The 15,791-nt window shown below is 40.5% G+C and overlaps 2 protein-coding genes across 2 annotated transcripts; one reads left to right on the top strand and one right to left on the bottom strand.

Annotated features, from left to right (window-relative positions):
- Positions 1-1,138: 1,138 nt before the first annotated feature.
- LOC109873733 (barrier-to-autointegration factor-like) lies at positions 1,139-11,620 on the top strand. Its single transcript, XM_020465430.2, has 3 exons — positions 1,139-1,693; positions 9,802-9,973; positions 10,186-11,620. The coding sequence occupies exons 2-3, from the start codon at positions 9,848-9,850 to the stop codon at positions 10,330-10,332; spliced, it is 273 nt and encodes a 90-aa protein (XP_020321019.1). The 5' UTR covers positions 1,139-1,693; positions 9,802-9,847; the 3' UTR covers positions 10,333-11,620.
- gng3 (guanine nucleotide binding protein (G protein), gamma 3) lies at positions 11,426-14,982 on the bottom strand. Its single transcript, XM_020465431.2, has 3 exons — positions 14,799-14,982; positions 13,013-13,112; positions 11,426-12,896 (listed from the first exon to the last, which is right to left on the bottom strand). The coding sequence occupies exons 2-3, from the start codon at positions 13,109-13,111 to the stop codon at positions 12,768-12,770; spliced, it is 228 nt and encodes a 75-aa protein (XP_020321020.1). The 5' UTR covers position 13,112; positions 14,799-14,982; the 3' UTR covers positions 11,426-12,767.
- Between the last annotated feature and the right edge of the window lie 809 nt (positions 14,983-15,791).

Here is a 15,791-nt window from a genome sequence, read left to right as displayed (position 1 = left end):
CCTAGACATTTCCACTTCACAATAACAACACCTACAGTTGACCGGGGCAGCTCTAGCAGGGCATACATTTGATGAACTGACTTGTTGGAAAGGTGACATACTATGCCGGTGCCATGTTGAAAGTCCCTGAGCTCTTCAGTACGGGCCGTTATACTGACAATGTTTGTCTATGGAGATTGCATGTGGGTGCGCTCAATTTTATACGTCTGTCAGCAACGGGTGTGGCTGAAATATCTGAATCCCCTGATTTGAAGGGGTGTCCACTTTTGGACACCCCTTTTGGGCCTCACAATTGGCCTCAGGAACTCATCATAGTATTTTTGTGCATTCAAATAGCCATCGATAAAATGCAATTGTGTTCGTTGTCCGTAGCTTATGCCTGCCCATACCATAACCCCACCTCTGACATGGGACACTCTATTATCAAAATGTTATGTCAGGGTAAGCCTACACAAAACAGCCCTTATTTTAAGTTTCTAAAATCCCCTATGGGCAAAATTAATGGTTGAAAAACAATTGGAACCATTTCCCTGTTTGACCGCTAGGTTTTATGGGTATTATGACACCACCACTGAGGGCCTCTACTGAACCGCAGTGATTCTTGAGCTTGGATACTGCTGTTGAACATCACGCAACGCTGGCAGCTGATGGCGATAGAGCTCGCCAGCTTGTAGTCCTAAAACGGGAAAATATGTTGTCTCCGGTTTGTTCAGCCATCCCTATGCGCAAAATGAATGGGGACATAATACGGTTTTGGAATAAACGCCTAAAATATGGTCTGAGGTTAGGAGATATTATGCTTTTTGTTCTATGAGATACCAGTTAATATGACCTTTATGAATTATGAAGCCTTTGATTTGTTTTTATTATTACTTAAATTCTTCAAAATTCACAAAGTGACCATTTGCTGATGAAGATTATCTCAAAGAACAAAACGTATAAGATCTCATAAACCTGTGTTTACCACAGACCTTATTTTCGGTGTTTATCCAAAACCGCCATTAATTTTCATCATAGACTGTCCAATGAACCATGGCGGAGTTTCTACCTACTAAAAGACGCAATTACTATGTAGTGTCGGAGGGGTAAAAGTGTATCCACAGTCTAAACCCAGAAGCGCAGCATCGTGAAACAGACCGGGTGGCGTTTGGGGTTGGAGAACTGAAACATTATTCTTTAGTTGTTAATTTTCTCGAAATCTAAAGGCACAACCTAGATTCGAGCTAACATCTTAACCAGTTGAACATGTTATTACTCCAACCTCGTGGTAGTGACAAACTGACACGTTTTCATTTTCGTCAAAAAAAAAAATATAATCTGAAGAAGTAGGAACATCCGTGAAAATGGAGAAAACCTCGAAAAATAGCCCGCTGGAGGACGTTTGTGAATTACCAAGTATGCTCCCCAAAAGGCAAAAGGCAAAAGGTTGAGATTTATTTGCTAAATGATTATTATAAGTATATTTACATTATACAATATGGGAAAGTGGAAAATGAACATTTATGATAAAAAACAAAAATTGAACTTCATGAACTTTAACAAGAAGTAACGGAAGCGGAAATAGCACAACGGACGGATAAGGAAGTGATATTGGAATTTGTGAAAACGTACATTGATCTCATACACAACCAGTGAGGTAGCTACCGTCTTCGTGGTTGGAAACGGGCACAACCCGTATACCTTCAGAAACAAGGTAATAAATCAAGAGAAACGATAAAAAAAACAAGTATGCTATTGTTTTAATGTTGTAAACGTCTACGCTTGATCTAAATCTCAAATTGGTGGCACAGGAGGAGACCGCGGTGCAGGTTAACGTTAGGTAGCTAGTTGGCACACAATCAGTTTTACATGAGGAAACATTTTAATAGCCATGCGAGTTTCGATTTAAATTGTGATCCAAACATTTGCGTAGCTAGAAGCTAGTTATTTCGGACTGTTTTTATCACACCCATTTGTTAGCTAGCTATGCTAGCTGCCTGTGTTTTGCTTGCTAGTTAGCTAATGTTAGCTAGCTAACTCTTTTTGTTAGGCGCGCAGTTTATGACTTTCTAAAATGTGCGCATGCTGACTATTTAGCGAACTAGCAATATAGCTGTGCATGCGTTTAATTAGATATTGATCCTGGGCCCGGTGTTTCCCATAACCATCGTTATTAACGTTGCACTTAAACGCTCGGAATCTAACGCTTGTTTCAGACCACTCGTAGAACAGCTGTCATTAGATGTGTTTTTTTTGTTGCCTTCCTGCGCCACATTACGTACAGATCTCCGCTAAACAGCACAATATTAGATTGAAGGAGCAGGGCTGGTTCCAGGCATAAACTGTCGCTTAAACGCGTCCTCATGCTTCCCAGTCAGAACAGTCGGGTTTAAAGGCGGTTGGCATCCAATGTTAATGGTGCATTACCGCCACCAACTCAAAAAACATTGCGGGGACAACGACATCATACAAAAACCCATCCCACTTATTCAATCACAGTCCACTCCCAAATACATCCCTACGGCAGCACATTCATCAACAGGACCTTTTGCACAGCCTCGGCTGTGAAATCACGGAGGCCCCAAATACCTCATGCAGCATTCAATGATTCCAAATGTCTTATTCTCCGCTTGGGCTGTACAGTTTGACCATTGCAATAAATAATAAACTTCACATTTTTAATGTAGTTTTTCACTATCCCTCCGTTGGTGAGAGCCCTTCACTGGTTGTGGTGGCTCTACTATCATTGTTTCTTCCCTGTCACTTGTTCCTTCCAATCTTTTCACTGTCTCCAGATAAGAAACATGTTGGATACTCCTTACCCTTACCACCTCGTTCTCCTTCACCCTAATAGGGCGCTCCAGGAATTTAGGTGCATGTTCACCTTCACAGTTGCAGCGTTTCACTTCATCTGGCATACAATACTCTTCCCTTCTGCACACACTTGACACATGACCAAATCTTCTACAATTATGTTGCTGAAGGGGCTTGTGCACAAAAGCTCTTACATGGTATCTCATGAATCCTAACATTATATGAGAAGGGAGAGACTCTTCATCAAAGTCCATTAGCATGGAAGAGGTGAATGTCTTTTCTCCATCCACCATACAGGTCAGTTGACGTGCACCAACCACTCCATCAATGTCTTTAGTAATATCCTCTGCCTTGTTTCCTTGTGCCACCCCAAATAGCCCCCTTGATAGGTGCCCAGCTATGAGAAATCCATACAGGAAACATTCCACTCCGATATCTTTGATTCTTAACACTTCTGCTCTGCGGACACACATAAAAAAAAAAAAGACGACCACTTGTGACTCTCACCGACTACACTTTCCTCCAACACATTCCAGATTTCCCAAGTAGCATTGATCCAAAACCACTACTCAGACTAAAAACTAGTCTAATGGTTTCCAAGTTTCTACCACATATTTACTTCTTGTGTTCGCCATTCATTCTCACTTTCGGTACTATTAGCTACACCCGACTCACTTGCCGTTTCAAACTAAATCAGTTCCTGTCTTCTCCACGATCAACGTCTTCTAGCCAAAACAGTTCGGAGGAGTTTGTGCATATATTGTGGCATGTTTTTGGACATCAGTAAGGGTTTTTTGCACTGTTCGGGCACTTCTTGGGGTAAGCTTAAGCCTATACCTCTTCATCAGGGATTAGTCAACAGTAGGGATTCTTAAGTTAGTCATTCAATGAGAGTTGACTTCATGACTTTTTTGAGAAATACTCCATCTTAGATGTAAAATTTCATGACAAAGATCCTCTGTCATTAATTTTGAAGTATCTTAGATTAATTGTACCTTTTTGAGTTGGTGTATACTGGCTACAGGATGTCAATGAATAAATGGTACTATTGCTGCTTTTCCCCCTTGTTTTTCAAGCGACAGTTTTATGGGAGTATGTGAGCACACTCGTTCAGTTCAGCTGTAACATGCCTCAATCTCCACACAATATCCCATAATGGCACAGCAAAAACAGGTAATTTTTTTGTGCTAATTTCTTAACTTACGGATCATTGGGATGCTAGCGTCTCAGACAACATCCTGTGAAATTGCAGAGCGAGAAATTCAAATTATAGTAATCATAATATTAAACATTCATGAAAATACAAGTGTCATACATCATTTAAAAGCTTAACTTCTTGTTAATCCAGACGCCCTGTCTGAGTTCAAAATGGCTTTACGGTGAAAGCACACCATGCGATTATCTGAGGACAGCGATCCCTGCACACAAGCATTATACATTTTCCAACCAAGCAGAGGTGTCACGAAAGTCAGAAATAGCGATTAAAATAAATCACTTACCTTTGAAGATCTTCATCTGGTTGCAATCACAAGGATCCCAGCTACATAACAAATGGTCCTTTTGTTCGATCAAGTCCTTTATATCCCAAAAAAGTCTGTTTCATTGGTGCGCTAGACTCAGTAATCCACCAGTTTCCCTCGTTCAAAATGCAAACAAATGAATCCCGTAAGTTACCAATAAACTTCTTCCAAACATATCAAACAACTTTCCTAATCAATCCTCAGGTACCCTAATATGTAAATAAACAATCAAATTTAAGACGGATAATACCGGAGATAAATAACGAAGTACTCTCACTCACCGGAACACGCAACAAACACTACAGCAAAAATGGGAGCCACTTACTAAAACTACAAATTCTAGCTCTTTTTTTTTTTTAAATGTCTGAAACTCTTTCTAAAGACTTGACATCTAGTGGAAGCCCTAGGAACTGCAATCTTGGAGGTCTTCCTTTTTATATTCCCATTGATAGCCATAGCATTCAAGGCTGAATTTGTATTTTTTTTCTGGATGGATTGTCCTTGCTTTTTGCCTGCCATATCAGTTCTGTTATACTCAGACATTATTTTAACAGTTTTGGAAACTCTTAGTGTTTTCTATTCAATACTATCAATTATATGCATATCCTAGCTTCTGGGCCTGAGTAACAGGCAGTTTACTTTCGGCACCTCATTCATCCAAACTTCCAAATACTGCCCCCAAGCCCAAAGAAGTTAAATAAAACAACGTTTACATAAGTATTCAGACCCTTTACTCAGCATTTTGAAGCACATTTGGCAGCAATTACAGCCTTGGTTATGTATTTGGTGAGTTTCTCCCATTCTTCTCTGCAGAGCCTCTCAAGCTCTGTCAGGTTGGAGGGGGAATGTCGCTGCACAGCTATTTTCAGGTGTCTCCAGAGATGTTCAAGTCCGGGCTCTGGCTAGGCCACTCGAGGACATTCAGACACTTGTCCCGGAGCTACTTCTGCATTGTCTTGGCTGTGTGCTTAGGGTCATTGTCCTGTTGGAAGGTGAACCTTTGCTACAGTCTGAGGTCCTGAGCACTCTGGAGCAGGTTTTCATCAAGGATATATCTGTACTTTGCTCCGTTCATCTTTTACCTGATCCTGACTAGTCGCCCAGTCCCTGCCGCTGAAAAACAATCCCACAGCATGATGCTGTCACGAATGGGATGGTGCCAGGTTTCCTCCAGATGTGACGGTTGGCATTCAGGCCAAATAATTCAATCTTGGTTTCGTCAGACCAGAGAACCTTATTCTTAATGGTCTGAGAGTCCTTTAGGTGCCTTTTGGCAAACTCCAAGCGGGCTGTCATGTGCGTTTCACTGAGGAGTGGCTTCCGTCTGGCCACTCTACCATAAAGGCCTTATTGGTGGGGTGCAGATGTTGTCCTTCTGGAAGGTTCCATCTCCACAGAGGAACTCTGGAGCTCTGTCAGTGACCATCGGGTTCTTTGGCCTTGGTCAGGTAGGTGACCTTCCCCGATTGATCAGTTTGGCCGGGTGGCCAGCTCTAGGAAGAGTCTTGGCGGTTCCAGATTTCTTCCATGTAAGAAAGGAGGCCACTGTGTTCTTGGGGACCTTCAATGCTGCAGAATAGTTTTTGGTACCCTTCCCCAGATCTGTGCCTCGGCACAATCCTGTCTCGGAGCTCTACGGACAATTCCTTCGACTTCATGGCTTGGTTTTTGCTCTGATGTGCACTGTCAACTGTGGGACCTTATATAGACGTGTGTGCCTTTGCAAATCATGTCCAAACAACTTTACCACAGGTGCCTCAAGTTGTAGAAACGATCAAGGATGATCAATGGAAACAGGATGCACCTGAGCTCACTTTGAGTGTCATAGCAAAGGGTGTAAATACTTAAGGTATTTCTGTTTTTATTTTTATAAATTTGCAAGCATTCCTAAAGCAAAAAAAGTTTTGCCATTATGGGTATTGTGTGTAGATTAAACTCTGGATTCAACATGGCGAATGACAACTTCGAGCATCGATTTGACCGAGGAAGGTACTTCTGTACCTCACATTGCAATTCTAGCCACGCATTATATAAATGCCAATTCATGTTGGGAGATTGCGGAGACGCTGGAGTCCGACCCAACCACTAGTTTGAAAAAGTGGGGTAGGGTCCGCGACAAGTTCGTCAAGACAGAAAAGAAAGGGCTGCAGTGGAAAGAAAGGCTACACCAGAAATGTTGCTGCTGGATTGTTTGGCACGTGGAGCATGAGAAGACTGAAAGCAACATGCCGTCTTCACCAAAGAATGAGGTATGTTGTATTTTATATTGTAGTCGATGAAAAGAGTAGCTAATAATAGCTAGCTACTTGGCTGGCTAGTGGCTAGCGTAGCTGCATACTGTACGTGTGCAGAGAAAGCAAGCCAACCAACTAAACTAAAGATATTTACTACTTTTGATCAAACATTTGTCATAAAGAAAATCATAAGCTTCCCACATTGTTAACACAAGTTGAAGTTAGAAGGGTCCAGCAAGTCAATGTTTCTAATGTTTGAGCAGAGTTGAGTAGCTAGGCCAGGCCTACTTAGCTCTAACCTTTGCAACATATGATCAATTGTAGTCTCTGTTAATGATTTTAGGTTAATTGTTAATTTTGGATATGTACTAAATAACCCTAAACTTTTTTCTTTCTTTGACAAGGCTCAAACATCAGTGAATGGAGACAGCACCTGGTTTTGTTCTCTGCGCCCAAGCACTACCTCAGTACTGGGGACAGACTTTTCATTGGCCCCTGCACTAAGCTGCAGTGTAAAATTAGAAGCCATCTCCATGCAGGACCCGGCAAGCTCTATCCTGGGCTCACCTCCAATACCTATTCCACTGGCTTGCTCCTCACTGATGCCACAGAGCAGTAGCAGGGGTGTGAGAAGGGAGAAAAGAGCTGCAGCCCCTTGACACATCGTCTGAGACCAGCCACCTGGACAGCTGATGGAACAGGAGTATTTCCGTCTGTAGTTTTTCAATTGACAGATTTTTATATGAACAGTAAAATCTTTAATTGTTGCGTTAATTTTTTTGTTCAGTATAGAGAAAAAAAATACACATTTCCAGGAACCATAAACTAAGTTAAATGGATTCCAACATTTAAGGGCGCATGAGGTTCTCATGTAGGGGGAAAGCTGCGTCTCCCAGGAAAACAAGGACATGGCGTTATGGTACCTGACAAGACAGCTGGTGGTAAATTGAGGGTCTTCGGTGGCAATTTGTACCCAAAAAGAACTCTTGAAACACTCCACCATAGCTCTCTAGGCCTTATGCCCCTACATCCACCACTGTGAACCTGTAAGCAGGCATCTTCTGTCTCTGTATCTCACCTATTCATATGTATTGCTAGGTACATAAATCTAGTAGATCCCGGGCAATTCACACAGTCAAGTGTCTTCACCAGTCAAGTGTCTCTGTACACTTTAAAATTCTCCCACACGTCTTTCTTGTTTGGCCATAGATGGCTATTACCAGCTCTTCGCCCTCTACTGTCCTAAAGTAATATTGACAATTGTTTTTATTTTTCAAGCAAATGTCTTTTTAGGTAGCATGCGAGTGCACTTATTCAGTTTGCCTAGCCGCCAGTCGAACTGAAGCATGCTGACGCATTTAGGGCCCCTGGCCGCTATGAGATCCTGCTAGGAACTCTGTCTGGGTCTCAAAATTTGGTTGTGCATCACCAGTTTCTCTAATGTCAGTCACTGACAGTCACTCAATTATCCATGTCAGCTAACAATTTTTGGATTGGCAGTTAGTCTAGCCAGCTATCTAAACTTGTAGTAATCATTTCCAAATACCGACCGGGCACATGCCCAGGGGTCCGGACCTCCAGCCCCCCCACCCATCTTGATCTTAGTCATTCTCACTATCATATTAATATGGCATGTCATGGCAAAATGTATAAAATTGCAGGAAATTAGCTTTAATACTGCACAAAAATAAACTCAAACAAATGTTTTGACGTGATGGTGGAACTGACAGTCATGATCAAGGCTACGCTGAACATGGCTACAATTACATGGTTTATTTGTATCTCTGACAGTGATAACTTACACAAAGTTGACCACAAACACTAAGTTGCCAATGTCTTTGCAATTGATACAAACAAGTGGCGTATAATAAGATGTGCCGATTCGGTGCATTGGGTAAGCATTTAAATAAGCCACTTCAATATTTACAACCGTAGGTGGTAGATAACCTCCTAGGAGCTGATCTGTCATCAGCATTGTGAAATAATGTTACGGTAAGATTTGAATGGAGAAGGTTGATCCAAGAGCAGCACTCCCTTTCTTTTGTTCCTATCATTATCGACACATGCTCCAACAAAACACTTAGAGATCGTTCTCTCTGGGTGGTGTGTCGTGGTAATTTCCTGTATTACTAAATGAGGAGAGTTTACAAACCACACAAGTCAAGAGTTATATTTTCAACTTCTTCTTTAATCAAATGAGTTTCACCATAGCCCTTTGACTCTGATCAATTCAGTGTGTCTAAATTAATTCTGATTCTCAACATAATGGCAACAGATATTTTATAGCAAAGATCCACCCCTCTCAACTTACATGACAAACCACAGATCTCAGGAACTCTTCACAAAGGGCCTTTTACTTAAGAAAGGAGTATCCCATAGACAATCTCTAGAACGAGATTCTAATCTCGTTCCTGGTACTTCATAGTGAGGTAATGTTTTGGTACAATCTGGAATGCTCTTTAGGCTTTAGTGGCCAAAGACATCGTAAATCTCCTCTGTCAGTGCTATCTTCGAGGCCCATCCTCAGTGGAACACTGAACACACAATAGTCGACCGATTCTATTCTGTCGACTAAAACAACCATTCTAATGCAATACAAAGATTATAAAATAATCTTACAAGCACTATAACATAATCTTGCAATTTTCCACGACATCTCCCCATCACATGGTTTAACAGATACATTCACATATGAAGAAAAGTTCAAATCTGACTTCTCCCTTTCTGATAATCTGCATATTAACAGACATGTAAAAGACGAGCCTGACCTCTCCCCTCTCTGGGCCCCAAGTGACTTTTCCCTAGAGAAGAAAGGAAAATGCAACTGCCGACAGTATAGTCCTAAAAAAGACATCCTAATGACAAGTATCTCACATAAGCATATTATGAAAGTAAATAAAACATCTGATCTATGTTACTGAACTAATTCTGATTCAGCTATGACAGGGGTTATGGGTAACATGGAAAGATTTTGGTTTCAGTTTTTTTAGTTGATAATGTCACTTTGGGGTCATAGGGCACTCCAGTCCCAAATACTGTGTGTTCTAAACAAATTGTGACACTACTGTGAATCATGTTTTCCTGATGTATCCTGTTGGATACAGCTACACCAAATATGATTGTTTCCTCTTTCTATGGTTACACCGTATTGGTGTAGATAAATTGTGTGCCTCTGCCTCAACGTTTAAAAAAAAAAAAAAAAAACGTGAAATAATTACCAAACATTTTAGTAAATTGCTTCATTTTCTATTCAGTGTCCTGTGTGAAGGTACTTAAGGTGTTCACTGACTGAAAGCAGGCATGTCGTCAACATCCCAGAAACACAAAGAGTTTGTGGCAGAACCCATGGGGGAGAAGCCAGTCAATGCACTTGCTGGCATTGGAGAGGTGCTTGGCAAGAGACTGGAGGAGAAGGGCTTCGACAAGGTGATGCAGAGTTTTTACTTAACTTTGTTGGAACTTTCATAACGGAACTTTGTTTTGTGAATTTTTACATTTTAGTCACGTCATAGTAAGTACAGCAAAGTGAAGAGGACAATGCAGTTGTGCAACTTTTACCTCGTGTTCTAAGTTGGTGTATTGTCATTCATGTTCTTTTTCACTTTTCCTACTCCGTTCCCATTTGCATACATCTACAGGCTTACGTGGTCCTGGGTCAGTTCCTGGTGCTGAAGAAGGATGAGGAACTATTCCGGGACTGGCTGAAAGACTCATGCGGGGCCAATGTCAAACAGCAGGGTGATTGCTATGGCTGTCTGCGTGAATGGTGTGATTCTTTCCTGTAGAGAAGGTTTTGTTTTTTTCCATTTTATATAACGTTTTCCCAAACATCTATTTACTTCTGGTCTCACGTTAAATGTCACTTCATATGGGAACACTGCACATGAGGCAGTTGAGCGAAGTCATACATTGGAGCACCTGGTTATTTTATTCGAGTCACAATTCAGAGACCTATGGATGCTTAAAAATTAGTAAGACATACTTTGCTGCAGTCATCCATGGGGTTGTTTCACCCAACTGTGTAGATCTGTAATCCTGACCTTTCCTATGATTAATATCTTTGGCTGTACAGAAGCCTTGTGGATGAGTTAATTTGTTTTCCTGCACTTTATATTTCAATTTTGTTCTGTCAAATTACCACTTTTTATAATTACTATCCCTTCATAAATGTGTAACGAATGCTTGTACTTATCTCCAACTCTCTGACAGTTTGCCCCTGCATTTAGTTAAATGAACTTGTCGCTAAATTAATTAATAGCATTTTAAACCATTTGACACCACATGGCTTTGACATCTATAAGATGTTGCACTGTTAATTTTACATCTGAGTTTACAGGAAACCGTTTTAAGATTTACATTTGTAATTGCCCCATGTTATCTTATGTGTTTGTTTTAAGAGATGTTGAAGCGATGCCTTAACGTTGTAATGCTAAAGCAACATTTATCTGCAATGTACCTTGAGTTGTGGAGCAGTGCATGCGGATTAAGAAGCTAGCTACTACAAATCACCTCATTTTCAAACTTCACACAAATGAAAGCCTGAAGTAAAACCACAGTAAGTAGCACTTTTTCAGGAATTCATTTATGAGCATACTTGTGTTGCTCTCTGTTTAATTGTTGAAGGATGGTTTTACGGAAACACTGGTTCATGTTTTTGCATATTGACAGTGAAAGCATGTTAGTTTTTTTCTTTTCTTTTGAAATAAGCAACTGCAAGATCTGGACAATTCTGACTGTTTTGTTTTTTGAAGAAAAAAAACATTAAAATTACATGCACAAATATTTTTGGTGATAGGAGTGTTTAATTTAGTCTTTGATTCCCAAGTCCCCTTTTATTCAAAGCTCTTAATTTGTTTTGGTAAGAAATATTGACAGTAAAGGTTTCAGTAACACTGATCTAAAAATTGTAATAACATTTCTGAACTTGATCAGATAAGCAACCAAAAAAACTGGTCTCGAAAAGAATACCATACAAATTGCTGTTATGTATTTATTAAATGTACTGCTTATTTTTGTTAATGTCATATAGCCTTAGACATCCACTTTGACAAATTAAACCACTTATCAAAACAACATTGATCATTGTATTTGGAAACCCATCATTATAGACAGCTGATCTTAAGGTGGCTGACCACCTCTTGTACATACAGCGCCAGTGGAATTATTTGGATTAGTGTGTATTGACTTGTCCTCATACTGTCCTGCTGGTCCACAGTGGTGCCTACACCTCACGCACATTTCTGCAACAGCTTAAAGTGACATACAGGACTTTCAAGACATCACACACAATTATTTTATTTTTTAACAAACTCCGATTAGGCAATGACTAGTGTGTATTAAAATAATTACAATTTATGTCTAGTTGTCACCCCTCCATCTATTTGAAAAATGAGCTAGGACTATGAGCTGTTTTACATATTGTATGTATATCCACTTTTATGTTGTGCTACAGTTCATGATTCTATAAGCTTCGATGTGTTTTAGGTATGTATACACAACTCCAAATATATTTTAATGGTTTATGTAGATCTATATGTAAATTTTGGTTGAATTAGTCTTGATTTTACTTAGGAGGATATGTACATCTGCAGCCTTTCATAAGATAAAGCAGGCTACATGAATAAGTTATATTTAGCTTTCTGTATGTGGTGAATGCATGTACATACACTGAGTATACAAAACATTAAGAACACCTGCTCTTTCCATGACAGACTGACCAGGTGAAAGCTATGATACCATGTTGATGTCACTTGTTAAATCCGTGTGTAGATGAAGGGGACGAGACCGGTTAAAGAGATAATTGAGACATAGATTGTGTATGTATGCCATTTAGAAGGTCAAAGGGCAAGACAAAAAGTGCCTTTGAACTGGATATGGTAGTAGGTGCCATGCATACCAGATTGTGTCAAGAACTGCAACGCTGTTGGATTTTTCACGCTCAACAGTTTCGCGTGTGTATTAAGAGTGGTCCACTATCCGAAGGACATCAAACCAATTTGACACAACTCTGGAAAGCATTGTAGTCAACATGGGCCAGCATCTGTGGGGAATGCTTTCGACACCTTGTAGAGTCCATGCCCTGATGAATTAAGGCTGTTCTGAGTGTAGGGGGTGGGTGCGTGCAACTCAATATTAGGAAGATGTTCCTAATGTTTGGTATACTCAGTGCACGTTATGTTCTATCTGGACAGTATTTTTCCCAACCATCCTGTGGTTTGTCTCAAAGGAGTGCACAGAAGAACTTCTTCTCCCTGAATGGGTTCTCCGAGGTGGGCACAGGGGTGATGAGGGGGTCCTCAATAGCGTGGGCATCACAGTATGCCATCAGGTCTGCAGCTGCCTTTGATACCTGAGGATGGCAAGTAGTGGGAATCAAGACTGGAAATGAGGGTGTGGATATTTAGCGGAGACTTACCAAGGCGCGTACAATGTTTCAATGGACATGATGCCTCTGGCAAGGCTTACCTTGATCCTGCAGAAACTGGCTTCAATCTTCAATTGCTCCACCAACTTCCTGGCTTGGCCGACACTCATGGTGCTGTTCACTGGGGTGTCTCCTTTCATCCTGTCAAGAGAGCCAATGAAACATATGGCTCATGAGTCACACTAACACATTCAATCATTTTATTTGAGAAAAAAGACACCACTGACAGCTGGAAAGGCAGATGTACAGCGTGCTGTATTGCATGACATTAAACAATTTGACTGTATTCGTTCTAGGTAACTTACATTTGTATGGATTCTTATTAATGGAAAATATACACTGAGTATATAAACATTAAGAACACCTGCTCTTTCCATGACAACCTGACCAGGTGAATCCAAGTGAAAGCTACAGTATATGATCTGTTATTGATGTCACTTGTTGAATCCACTTCAATCAGTGTAGATGAACGGGAGAAGACATCTTAAAGAAGGATTTTTAAGCCTTGAGACAATTGCGACATAGACTGTTTATGTGTGCCATTCAGAGGATGAATGGGCACGAGACAAGATCTAAGTGCATTTCAATGAGGTATGGTAGTGAGTGCCAGGTGCACCAGTTTGTGTCAAGAACTGCAACACTGCTGAGTTTTTCATGCTCAACAGTTTCCTGTGTGTATCAAGAATGGTCCACCACTCAAAGCTAATCGAGCCAACTTGGCACAACTCTGGAAAGCATTGGGGCCAACAACTCAATATTAGGAAGGTGTTCCTAATGTTTGGTATACTCAGTGTACATTTTTATGAATCACTGACTGCGTCCAATTTCACCCTCTCCTAAATTTGACACACTTATTTTTTTTCAGCTCATTCACTTCAATCTTCCTCTGCTCTCCTCCTTCCCCTCCTCTGTCTGTCTGTCTCTATCTCTAGGGACCAATGGTGTAATTTACTACTTACTTGTTAAAAGCTCTGCCCAAGAAAAACTATATCTCACCTTGATATAAAAACATATTTAAGCTACAGGACCATGTATACTGTATACATTGATTATATGGACAATTTGATTATATGGACAATTTATTTACCTTCTTATGGATAGTCAGCTTGTTAGTTAAAATGTTTTTATGCACTGGCTAGAAGAGAAGTACAATACACTTATGTCCAGAGGCCAGGTATGATTTTCTCTACCATACCATGCCACTCTAACTGTAATCTATGAATATCATAAAAGTGGTTACATTCTAATAAATTCCATCATCAGTATGTCTCTTACGTGTTCAAGCAAACCGCATTATGATCTTCAATGGCAGACATAAATCTCTAGAGCTTGTAGAAGGTACAGGGAAAAAAAACTTGCTGAAAACCAATAGTTTTAGGTCAGGCTAATAGTATGATAAAGACACATTTTGTAAATCTATTGGATATGGTCAGCTTTTTATGGGACCTCGTTTGATGGGAGCACACTATTTGAATGGCTGAAGCAACCAAAAAACTGGGAGAAATGCACAGATATATACACTTGCCTCAGCACACAGATACACCCAATGTGAGTGAATATCATCAAATCACATCAAATATGCAAGGGATATAAAGCAAACCACTGCCTGCTTAATACAAATTCAGTTGAACTGACAGCATACAGAGAAGGTTCAACAGAAAATAAATAATGAATGGACAAGAAGTGTGAGGAGAAATGGATAACCGGAGAAAGAGAGAGAAGCAACAAGACCAGTCCATATAGGAGTCTATTTCTACCATTCTGGTCCTCTCTCTCCCCTCTTAATATTCCTTTCCTTCATCAGCTCCTTCTCATCTTCTCCCTTACCCTTGTTGTATTCCTCTTCAGGTGCTTTCTCTCCCTCCTCTTCTCTCCCTCTCGCTCTCTCACCCTCTATCTGCCTGTGTTTGTGATTTTAGTGTAGCTGAACCCCACCCCTCATAGACAGTGTATGCTACACTGTTCTGTACAGTCCAGTGCACTGCAATTCTGCTACAATGAACATCAGACTCTTGGTACATGCATAAGAACCCCCTCTGCAGTGAGTGGAACCTTCCAGGCAAAGGGAGGAAGGCTCCATTGGAATCGTTTTTCTTCTGAGAGCTGGATCATACCATCTTTACATGAAAATAGAGGGTAATTAGGCATGGAATCTCACAAAATAATTCCTTGTCATAAGAAAATATGAGCATGCAGTTTTATGTTGTGTGTCCAAAGGGAAGATACAATGTTCACTATCTTGGATATGCACTGTTGGAATTTAAATTATGTTTGTTATTTGCATCAGTTACCCCCCCCCCCCCCCCCCCTCTCCTCTGTTGCCATGGGAACTGCTGCAGTCTCTAGCTCCTTGTCTTTTACATTCTGTCATCATACTGCCCTCAATGGTTTCTCCCACCTTGGCAAGATACAGTATCTTTGTAGTCCCGCAAACCATTACTGCCCATCACTTGCCCCCTCTCGTCTCCACTCTCTCTCCCTTCCCCCATCATGCCCTCTAATGTTACAGTCTCTCTCTCTCTTCTCTCTCTCCAGACATCTTGATTTAAACTGGAGAGAATAGAATACGTGAAAAAAGACAATGACATGATAATAACATGGATAAAATAATCTCTTATCATAATGGGAAATTCAGTTGAATCATTTTGAGTAATTATGAACAAATTAATAATAATTTATTTCTACAATAGGAAGCAATGAGATTGTAGCATAGACTATGGTTTTGACCACATATTTTCCCCTTTTCTAATCTATGCTATTTATCTTGTTTGAAATGTCTACACCAATCTCCATGGATAAAACCTTTCATGGTTACAGATG

This window comes from Oncorhynchus kisutch, linkage group LG29 (genome assembly GCF_002021735.2).
Source record: "Oncorhynchus kisutch isolate 150728-3 linkage group LG29, Okis_V2, whole genome shotgun sequence".
Taxonomy (NCBI): Eukaryota; Metazoa; Chordata; class Actinopteri; order Salmoniformes; family Salmonidae; genus Oncorhynchus; species Oncorhynchus kisutch.
Note: the sequence above shows the minus strand (reverse complement) of the source record. Positions and strands in the feature narration are given on the sequence as shown.